This window comes from Piliocolobus tephrosceles, chromosome 14, assembly GCF_002776525.5.
Source record: "Piliocolobus tephrosceles isolate RC106 chromosome 14, ASM277652v3, whole genome shotgun sequence".
Classification (NCBI taxonomy): Eukaryota; Metazoa; Chordata; class Mammalia; order Primates; family Cercopithecidae; genus Piliocolobus; species Piliocolobus tephrosceles.
This window is the reverse complement of record NC_045447.1, coordinates 12,018,071-12,029,075: the sequence shown is the minus strand read 5'-3', so window position 1 is coordinate 12,029,075 and position 11,005 is coordinate 12,018,071. Positions and strand designations below refer to the sequence as shown.

At 60.9% G+C, this 11,005-nt stretch overlaps 1 protein-coding gene and 1 pseudogene across 3 annotated transcripts in view; both read left to right on the top strand.

Annotated features, from left to right (window-relative positions):
• The window catches only part of MVB12B (multivesicular body subunit 12B), a 171,368-nt gene extending 160,598 nt beyond the window's left edge, over positions 1–10,770 (top strand). For both annotated transcript variants that reach the window (XR_004228447.1, XM_031934012.1), the window contains exon 10: positions 6,913–10,770. Coding sequence is in view for 1 of the 2 variants with exons in the window: in XM_031934012.1 (XP_031789872.1) it covers positions 6,913–6,999 (87 nt within the window). In the remaining variant the exon portion in view is untranslated. The remainder of the gene's footprint in view (positions 1–6,912) is intronic.
• Positions 7,209–10,770, top strand: LOC111545925 (annotated as a pseudogene). The gene has a single exon (XR_002732594.1). The product of XR_002732594.1 is annotated as an uncharacterized LOC111545925 (transcript).
• Positions 10,771–11,005: the final 235 nt, after the last annotated feature.

The window sequence follows — 11,005 nt, the reverse complement described above, 5'->3', positions numbered from 1 at the left end:
CATCCACCTGCCCATCCACCCAGCCACCTACCCATCCACCCATCCATCCATACCCACCCACCCACTCACCCACCCATTCATCTACTCACCTACCCACCCTTCCACTCACCCACTCCCCACCCACCCACCACTACCCACCCACTGTTCACTCATTCCTGCATTCATTCTAGACCATGATCTCTACTGGGCTTTGGAGCTACAACTGAGGCTCCACAGCTGCCCTGACCATGAGGAGGGTATGGAAAGTGTTGTTGTGGTCCGTTTTCCCCGGGGAAGGAACACGCTTTCCAGAGCAAGTGTCCCTTTAGTGGTCCTTAAGGACAAGGAAGAGTGTTCCTGACAGAACTGGCTGGGAGAGGAGGGGGAGCCACGCAGGGGAAAGACCTCTCCCCAGGATGTGGGGCTCAGGGTCTGCATCAGGATGGAGAGCTGGGAGTCACTTGCCCTGCTCCTGGACGCAGGCCAGATCCTGGGTGGAAGGTGCTTTGTGAGCTAGGGTGCCCTGAAGGTGAGGGCGCTCTCCGGGCCCTGAGCTCAGGGGACAGGCAGCCTAAGACAGGGTGTCCCTCAGAGACAGACCCTTGGCATTGTCATCGTCCTGTGGGAGACCTAGGCTTGGAGGAGGCAGGAGGGGCTGGGTACCAATGAGGATTGACAGAATGACTGGGATGTGGACTAGCAGAGAGGAAGGGACCAGACTGGCAAATGGCCATGCATTTATTCAGTGACCCGGGCTGGGTGCTGTGCTGGGCGGTGAGGACACAGCAGTGCCCAGACACACAGGCTTCTGCTCCTGGAGCTCTTGGCTTCAGGGAGCAGGGGCTGAACTAGCTGGAAGCAGGGGCGGGGGTGCTCTAGAACCACGTGGAGCTGGTGGGGCCCTTATTCCACCGCCTGGTTTAGGGTGAGACCCACCCCCCAGCTGGATCTTTGGCTCCGTGCTTCTGGGCTGCAGTTCTCAGGTTAGAGCTCATGAACAATCTGGGCAGGCTATTAGGAAAAGAGAAGTGGCTTCCCAAAGGGTCTGCAGGAGCCCTCACCCACCCCTCTGTCCACACCCCGCAGTGTGGTCATTGAAGGCGTCTCCCAGCTGTTCCCAACCCGGAGGCCTTGGTCAAGTGGTGTGGCTTCATGGGACCTCGGCTCACTCCCCAGTAGTGGCAAGGGGGTTCTGTCCTGCCAGACTATCTGGCTCCCTACTCTTGACCACAGGGGTCACAGCCCTGAGCTCCAGGCCCAGCTGCAGGGCCTCACTCTCAAAGACAGCATTGAACAAGGAATCCGCCTCATCTCCGGGGCATGAGGTAGGCATCCTGGCTTCCCCCTACCCCCAAGGCCCATCTGTTCGTGAACAACCTTCCTCTGGGTGAAGCACTTTCTCACGCTCTCTGGCCCTGGGGCTTCCCGCTGGGTATACAGCCTCTCCAGTGTCTCTAGAACCATGGCCCAAGTAGGAAGCAAGGACTCCCATGGAGAAAATGGGAAGGGTCAGACCACAGTATCAGGTGGCCCCAGGCCGGTGCCTTCCCCTCTGTGGCCTCAGCCAGTCCCGCAGCTGCTGGAGGAAGACGTGCAGGGTTTCTAAACCAGACAGTTGCTCAGAATCACCTGGGTCCTTGTTGAAACACTGGCGCCCACACCTACTGAACTACTGCCTGGGGAGGGGCCTTAGAAAGCAGCGGGCAGCCCACCCTCGTCTTGCGGAAGAGGCCTGCAGGATGGGGCCATGGGGCCCTGAAGGCCCCTCCCGGGAATACAGCGCTTCAGGCCTTGTCGTATGACTTGGGCAGTGTGCTGGGCCCTGCCTCTCTCCTCCTGCAGTGTTTCAGAAGCCAGGGCTGCATTCCTCATCTTCAGGAAACAGATGAGGACATGGAGCCCCTTGTGTAAGCAAGCTGAAGCTTTAGGATTTTAGAAACAGGAAGAGCCTGTATCGTGGTCGAGGCTGTGGGAGCGCCTGAGGTGGAAGGGGATGACTGGAGTGCTGAGCCGGGGGTTGGAGAAGCAGACAGGTGGGGCTGCCGTGCAGAATCTCCCCCACCTCTCCCTGCCTGTGCTAGGGCCAGGCCCATCCACCTGCCCAAGCCCACCCATCAGTGTCTGTCCACCCCTGCACCATACTCTTCTCGTTGGTCCCAGCCTTGGCCCCTTTAGTTCCCTCCCACCTGTCCTCACCTGGCCTGGCCCAGCCCCTGCCCTCTGGACTACACCATTCCAGACCCTACCATGATTCACCCACGAGCTCACTAGTTCATGTCTGTGGGTCTGGCCTCCATGCTGGAGTTGCATCCCAAGAGAGGTGGGTGCCAATGTCTGCCCTAATGCAGGTTTCCCAGCCGGCACAGCACCTGCCCGCCCCGCCCTCCACGCCTCTCTGGGCCCAGGCCTGGTCCAGCGCTGCCCAGCTCACTCTGGGACCTCAGGAAGTCAGATCCTTTCTTGGGCTTCACTTTTCTCCTCTGCAAAGCTTGGGTGCTGAGATCAGCCCCTTGCTGCCCTTTCTTGTCTGGAGCCTTCTAGAGGGCTCAATGTGAGACCTGGTGTGGGAAGGAGGGAGGAGCCTGGAGGGACAGTGCACTCGCCTTCCCCTCTGGTGATTAGTGCAGTTAATACTGAAATCACCTGAGTGTTTTCAGAAAATGCTGGTGTCCCGGTGCCAGTTAAAGCAGGACCACTCCTGCCAACCCCAGGTGGGGTGCCTGCGTCACTGTGGTTAAAGCCTTTGGTTCTGATGAGTAACCAGGGCTCTTTTCACTCTCAAGACACTTGTACACGAATCGTCCTAGTTGTGAGTAGACCACTAGGTTCTACTGCCCCCTCTTTGCCTCGAAGCTGGGGCTGAAGTGACTTTGCCTCCTAGGTGCTGCTGGAAGCTACAGTTGGCACCTCCTATCGCAGGACACTGGCCTCACTATGAGAAAAGGCTTTTAGAAGCTGAGGCCCTCGCACCGTGGCCGGAGACTCCTGCTGCTATCAGTGGCAGGGTCCCCAGGACCACTGGCAGGGCCTCCGGGACCCCTGGCGGAACCCCTGACAGTGACATCTCTTTCCCGAGAGAGGCCCCAGGCCCGCACTGCCCAGCTGCTGCAGTGGCGGCCTGTGCCCACCAGAGGGCGCAGGCCCGGCGCTGCGCAGCTGGACCGAGCTGTGCGGACCAAATGCTTTTTAATTGAAAATTTTTTTAATTCAAAAAGGATTTGCTGTTTGTTCGCGAGTGCAGGTTTTTCTTATGCAGGAGACTAATGTCTTGAGTAAACAGATCCGGGCCCAAATCCACCTTCAAAGGTACTCGCTGTTTGCCCAAGGGAGTGAAAGGGCTTCCAGAAGCGGCCCCGTCTCCTGGGTAAACACGGAGGGAGGAGCGGGCAGGGACCGCGTCTGCGGGAAGGCGGCCGCAGCCAGAAGGGATTATGTCGCGGGACATATGTTGAAATTTCATTTGGGGAGTTAGGGAAAACAAGAAGGGGGGTGGGTGGCGCTTTTCTCCAGCCAAGATAACCTAAAAAGGGAAAAAATCCCGAGGGAGAGAGGGTGGGGGCGCAATCTGTGCGCCCTCGTGGGGACCGGCGCGGTGCAGGCAGGAAGGGGCGCCTTCTCCGCCCTCCCGCAGCCCAGAGGGCCCAGCCATGCCCTCCCCGCGACCCTGTCCCCACTCCTGGCCACAGAGACTGGGACAGCGGCACAGGGTCCCCAGGACAGCTCCTCTGCCCAATCAACCAGTTGCTCACACAGGCGTGAAAGCGTCCTGCTCCCCCGCTCACCATCCAGAAAGCCCCCACCAGGCCCGGGCCTAGGCCCTCTGGCTGTGGACACTCGGGCTGGGACTGCAGCCGCCCTTCACCTGCTCTCTCTGGCCGGCCAGCCCTCAGCACTCCCTGCCACTCCCAGGAACCCGGACCAGCAGATACAGCAAGGCCTACTGAAGGAGCAGAAGCGCGTGGCCCAGGAAGCCTCCCCCAGCCCCTCCACTGCCCTGCAGGAACCTGGCTGTGGGCTTTCTCCCTCTGTCATCTGAGATGCTTCACCTCTGCAGGCATCTCCCTGGCATGGCCTTGGAGCATCCAAAGTGGAGCACCTCCAAGCCATGTCACACCCCCGCCTCCCCCACTCCCCCCCCCGCCCCCACCCCCCCACCCCCTTCCCCGCCAGTCCTTCCCCAGCTCCTCTCTGCACAGCATGTGGTCTCTGGCCCTTCCCTCTCTGCACATCCACATCCACACCCATTCCCAGGTCCCAGTGATTGGGTTGTAGAATTGTCTAAACTGGTCCCCAGACCAGCAGCATGGGGTTACCTAGGAGCTATTTGAAATGCAGATTCTCAGGCCTGGCCCCAGACCTATCCAGTCAGAATCTGCACTTGACCGGGACCCCCGGGGATTGGTGTGCGTTCAGGGTTGAAAAGCCTGCTGCCTGTTCTCTCCCCAGCCAGGGCTGATGGCCTAACTATCCACGCCGTAGGCCCTCAGCCCCGCTGTCCCCACAGGCATGTGTGCCCCTGTACCGGGTCGGCCTGGGGACTCCTCTGCACCTTGGCACCTGCTGCCCTACGTGCTGTCAAGTCCCTTCCCCAATCAGGCCCCAAATCTGCTTTCAAGATGTGAATGCCCCCTGCCCCGCAAAGCCCTCCTTGCCCTCTCCGGTGGTCCCCACGCCCCGTGCATGTGCCCTCGAAGGTGGCCTTCATGCTAGGCTGTGCTGGGCATGCCCGCCCCGTCCTCTGCTACCCTGGGAGCCCAGCGCAGGGCGGGTGTCCGTGGGGGCTTGATGAAGCCAGCCAGGGAATAAATTTACCGCTCTTCCCTGCCATGCATGTGCCTAGGCGGCCACCAGGTGGCAGTGTCCTCCCAGCCTTTGGCGCCGCCCCGCTCCTCAGCCTCCCGGAGCCGGAGTCTCCTGATCGCCGCCTGTGCCTGGTTGGCGAGTAGGAAAGTGGGAGGGCTGGGGCTGCATGGTGGGTTCTGTGGAGCAGCCAGATGTTCGGTGATAGCTTGCTCAGTGCCAGGGCGTGGCGGGCCCTGCGCTGCCGTTGCTCATTCCATCCTCCGGGCAGGCCTGGATGTGGGCGCATCACCCCACCTGAGAGATGAGTTCACTGAGGGCAGGAGAGGAGAGGAGCCTGCCTGAGTTGCCCTGCAGCCTCGGGTCCTTCCCTCTGCACCCTGCCAGGCAGCAGATGCTGTGAACAGGGCTCCCTGTGGCTCGGGGGCCACATGTCTGCTCAGCCCACCTTGCACACGGAGCAGGGCCAGCCTCAGCCCCAGCTGAGACCCAGGTCTGTCCATCTGTCCCGGGTCGGCCTGGGGACTGTGGAGCAGGGGCAGCCGTGGACGTGGCGCTAGTCTGTGGCCATGGATGCAGTGCTGGGCTACGACTTGCTGGCTACCACAGCCTCCCCACCAGTTTTCCACTTTAAGGGAAAAAGGCCTCTTCATGGTTGGATGGCATTTGGGCCCCACTCTGCCCCTGGAGGCTCAGCCCTGCAGCCCTCCTCACTCATCAGGGCCCTCGGGAGGGCTCCTTGCTACAGGCAGCTCGCTCTGGGCAGCAGGGAGGGCTGGGCAGGCCTGGAAGGCTGCCTGCTGGTGGGCAGGGCGTGGGCACCCCAGAGCCCTCCCTGGGGCTGGTTGCAGTGCTTGGCCTCCTCCTGGGGCGGTGTGACCCCCACCGTGTTCCTGACGGCCTCCCTTCCTGGACTGGCTGTCTACAGGTGTCCCCCGTGGGGCTGCAGCTCACGGTCAGCTCACCTCCAGGCAGCTCCACTTCCATCTGCTCTCTGCGGGGGAGCTCTTCTTACGGCAATTCTGCTGCTAAAACTGTGTTTAACATTTAAAATTCTTGAAAACCACTCATCTAATCTAAGTTCCTCCTTCCTAAAATCCATGTGACCACAAGGCTGCCTTGACATAGGGTTCCAGGCTGTTCCCCACACCCCACCCAGCTCCAGCACCTTGCACCTGTGTCTGGCCAGGCAGCTGCCAGCTCATTTCTGTGGCTGGAGTGCCCTGTGCCTGCTCTGCCCACGTGCCCACTCTGCCCACATGTCCTGCTTTATGTTTGGGCACCAAGACCTCACCTGGCATCTAAGTGAACTACAGATGCTCCCAGCCCCCTCAGAGGTACTTACCCCTTCTCTAAATTTCCATCAGACTTGGAACTCATTTTGGTGAGCCAGAGTTGGTTAAGTTGGGGCCTCTGGTGTGAGGCTTAACTCCTACCCTCGAGACAGGGGAGCAGCAGGGCTGACCCGTGGAGCAAGGTCCCCTCCCCAGGCAGCCACCCTGGCCCCGCTGTGGCCTGTCAGGAGTCCTCAGCAGGGGTGCCTCTGAGGACTCCGTAAGGAAGGCATGGGGAGGGTGTGGACGGTGCCAGGGACAACAGTGGAGGCCCTTCCCATGTCCCTGGGCACTACCTGGTATTGGTCCTTGCTTTAGCGGAGCCAGCATATCATGGGCCTGGCAGCTGAGACCAGCCTTGGCAAGGTTTGGGGTTGAGAATCTGCCCTCACCAGCAGGGGCACGAGAACTGTCCTGCTGGGCAGGAGGCCATGACAGTCAGCACAGGCCTGGCAGATGGGTGGCACCGTGGCTTTGCACACTGCTGGCGCCAGGCCTGGCCTCACAGGGAGCAGGCAGGGCCTGTGGAGGGTACCAGTCATCACCACAGGAGCCTGTCACCCCCGCAGGCGTGTCCACACACACACGCCACACGCACAGTTCCCGGGCACAGCTCGGGGGCCCAAGAGGGCCAGCAGAGGGCAGGCTCCGGCTGGCACCAGCCTGGCCAGCTGCCCTATGTCAGGATGCCCCATGAGGCAGCCCAGGCCTCTGCCTGCTCTTGATCTGAGGTTGTGGAGGGGTTTCCCTGGTGTCCCATGGACTGACTGTGTCTCTCTGCCCCCACCCGCCCCTGCAGTACGAGTACAGCTTCCGCACAGAGCAGAGCGCAGCCGCCAGGCTCCCGCCCAGCCCCACCAGATGTCAGCAGATCCCGCAGTCCTGAGGAGCCAGCGGCCACCTGCGGGGAGACCACCGCCCAGACTACTGACGGCAGGGGCTGCTGCCCCCGCCTCCTCCCGCCGCCTCCACCAGCCCTCCCTTCCACACTGCCCCAGCAGGGCTGGCCCAGAGACTGGGCAGCTAAGTGGGCGCTTCCTGTCTTCAGCTGGCCTGACACCCCGGCCTCCCTGGGGACGTTGTTCATAACCATGACTAATCTGTGTGTGCTGTAGTGACCAGCGGCTCCTAACGTGTCTGTGTGATGACCAGTTGTCCTCCAAAAACCTCACTCACCACGGAGTCACCCTGAGGGCCCCGGGCAGTTGCCCCGGCCGCCCAGTGACGCCCACCGGCTCCCTCCATTCCCTCCTGTCACCTCCCAGGGCAGACCCCACTAAGCCGTTGAGTCCCTTCCTGGAAGACCCTGGGGGCCTATAGCTTTGGCTAGGACTCTCCAGGGTCGCTGACCCTCCCTGGCCTGGGGCTGCCAGGACCAAGTTCCTCTCTGCAGGATCTCACAGCAGCCCTGAGAAGACGTGGAAGGAAGAAGCCAGCTGCCCCGGAGTGAACCCTGCCCTTTGGACGCCCCATGGACTTCTCACCCAGTCGCCTGGAAGTCGGGGAGCAGCACCCCTGCCCCCGGCGGAGGGGCTGTTGCTTTCTGGGGAGGAGGACGGTTGATGGCCCTGCTTGGATCCACCACCAGGACACTGTGCTCGGCCTTGGCGCGCCTCCCCCAAGGGCTCATCTGCGCAACAACCACATGCCAACGATAACTCCAGGTGCCTCAGCCCGTGCCCTGACCCAGGGACCACAGGGACACCCTCTGAGACGTGCTGGCCCCGGGAGGATACAGGCACACGGGCACCTAGCCCCTCTCGCAGCCAGGCGTGTCTTGACGGTGTCTGCTAACAGGAACAAGTCATTCTGCAAGGTCCCTCTGACCCAGGTCACCAAATTTGGGCCAGAACTGGCATTTCTCCTGAGTACCCACTGGTGCTGGCGTCCTCACAGTGCTGGGCGCCAAGTTCAGCCCCAGGCGCGTTTGCCTAAGCAGTGGTGGCTGCCATCCCTCAGGGCCCGGGCCCTCACGTGAAGGGCTGCCTCGCTCTGTGCTGTCAGGCATTGGACTGTGTCCTGATTCCTCAGAGTATGGGGACCTGATATCTTTGGGTCCCCAAGAGTTGGCTCTTGGATGTGGGGGCTTGATGCTGCGGTTGGCGGCTGCAGTATCTGGGTCCATGGAAGCCACTGCCTCAGCAGGGACAGCCTCTCCCGCTGCGGGCCCTGGGCAGCCCACAGTAGTGCTAGCTGAGGCCCAGAAGAACAGGAGGAAAGGGAGGTAGCGCCGGACAGTGCAGCTGGCCAAGAGGCGGGCGGGGCCGGAAATACCTCATGCCCCTGCACCAGCCCCTCCGTCTCCAGGCCCCAGGCCCCTGTGTGGACCCATCTTCCTCCTCTGCCACCCCGATCTTCACTCGGATACCTCTTGATTTCTGTGGATTAGGGAAGCAGCCACTTCTCCCTCCCTGAGACCCGAGGACGCCCGTGGTGGGGGTGGCCTTCTCAGGCCTCCTGGGTAGCACAGCAGCAGGACCTCGTCACAGGACTGATGCTGAGCGGGGAGGGGGCTGCCAGGCTGGCCGCCGATGCTCCGTTCACATAAGCCAGTGTGGTTCTGGGGACCTGAGGAGCCCCGTGGCACCCACGGGGGGCACCTATGTCCGCCGTGGCTCCTCGGCACCTATGTATGGTGGCCCGTGTGACCAAGGCCAACAACAAGGGTGACTTCCGGCAGGCAGGGGCGGCAGGAGGGCAGAGGGCAGAGCTCTGGCCACTTCTGCCCACTTCATTAGGGTTTGTGAACTTTGTCCTTCGACCTCTTTTCATGCCCTGGTTGTGAGATCGCCTCTGACAGATAATGCCAGGGGCCCTTCACTCCACTCCCGTGACTGGGAAAAGGCCTGTGGCAGCTCTGCTGGACCCTAGGAGGCTCAGAGGCAGTGGTGTGGGAGCCCTGTCTGCAAGGACGCGGAACAAGCAGTGAGGGCGGCTGCAGGAGGGGAAGGGGCTCCCACAGCCCCCGCTGACACCCCTGCAGGCCTCTCTCGAGCTGGGGTCCCAGCCAGGTGCCCCCACATGCCCTCCTGCAGTTGCTGGATGGACAGGGCCTCCAGGCCACCAGGAAGAGGACAAACTCCGTGGACTCGGGCGAGCTGGAGCCATCTTCTCCATAGCATTACGGACTTAGCATAAGAGTAAATGACTGTGAACGTTGTAGTAAACGGCAGCTTCAGATAAGTAAGCAGTGACAGTGTTAAGGACAAGTTGGTGTCTGTGGTAGGTTTTAGGCTGCTCCTAACCCACCATTTATTGCCTTCTGAGAGGTGGGTGAGGACAAGCGTGTGCCTGTGTGTGTGTGTGTGTGTGTGTGAGCACGTGTGCGTGTAAGCCCACCTGAGTGGGGCTGGTGCGGGAAAACTGAGGCATGGAACTCTGGCTCATACCTAGGAATTGAGAGCTTTTCTGTCTTTTGGGAGAGTACTTTTCTCCACGAGCCCTCTGGCCGCTGTGGGAGGGAAGGACAAGGCTTTCCTTGGAAATGGGAAGGGTCTTGGCCTCATCCCTCAGGTCCCCCCCACAGCACTTCCCACCACTGCTGCTGTCCCTGCCGGCAGCCTCTGTCCCTCCAGAATGGCTAACCAGAGCACACCGTCCCCACCACCTCCCCTTTCTCTCTGGAAAGTTGAAGAGTCTTTCCAGAGGCCTTGGAAATGGCACAAAGGTGATCAGGAGCAGGTGCTTTGCTGCAGGCTCCCTTGCAAATGTATAATTAAGGCCTTTCTTCCCACCCCAAGTCCAAGAACAAATGCCAGCCATGTCCTCCGCCACTTGGAGAGATGAGAACCCAGTGGGGTCGTGTAAAGGAATTGGAGGTCAGTGGGAGAACGAGGGACTCCCGTGTTCTAAGCATCTGCTCCCGGCCAGGCTCTCTAAGCACATTTCTCCTTTCATTCCCCCTAAAAACAGAGTGACCTGGAAGTAGATGTTCTTTGCTCCTTGTTAGAGTTGAAGAGGCTGAGGCCTGACCGGCTGCTAAGCGGCAGAGGCGGGGGTCGGCCCCCAGCCCCCGGGCCAGCCATCTCGTCGCAGGCCTGTGCTGGGGATGCTCTTTCTGTTTCCAGTCCTGTCACGGACTTCCCAGCCGCCACTGGGCCCTGCCGGTCACCAGGCCACTGTGCAGTGGGTGCTGAGCACAGTCAGGAGTGGCCTACCCGCACTCCTCCACCAAGATGAGGGCCCTCCAGAGCCTACAGGCGTCTGTGGGGAATCCCAGCCTGCAGCTTCTCAGAGGACTGGGTGGGCCTGAGGATGAAGGCAAAGGAGGGCCTTGAGGAAGCAGCCCCCGGGCCTGGCAGCCACGCAGCGGCTGAGCTCATGAACTCGGTTCGCGGCCTGCCTTGTCCCCAGAGGCCACACCAGGCACTCACCCCTGAGCCCACAGCCCCTGCTTGGGGACCCTCAGGACAGCCCACTCTCCTCCTGCCACTCTGAGCACATGTCCGGGGGTTGCCACCAGAGACGGCTTTGTTTTCCCAGCCAAGGCCGTGGAGCTGCTGTGTGACTGTGTCAGGCCTGGACAAGGCCCTTAGGGATGACGTCCCCGCTGCATATTTATTCAAGGTGACTCTTGTACTTGGCAAGGGAAGTCCACTGTGTGATTGTCTGTATTCTTAATATAATTTGTTAAATAAACGTTTGTTTTAACCTCTTTCCCCAGTTTGCTGTCGTGGTGTCTGAAGCCAGCAGGGGTCAGTGTCCTTCAGGGCAATCCCCCAGCTCTCTCTCCCCCAGCAGGGCTTTTGTCACCACCTGGCCTGTCAGCGTTCTAGAAAGGACTGGTGGGCTTCTTTGCCCCTCGTTTAGTTGAGACAACCTGGTTATAGTCAGTGGGATTCTGGGGGATGCAGAAAGTCCCTCTGTTCTCTGGTGGCAGCCCTCGCGGTGCT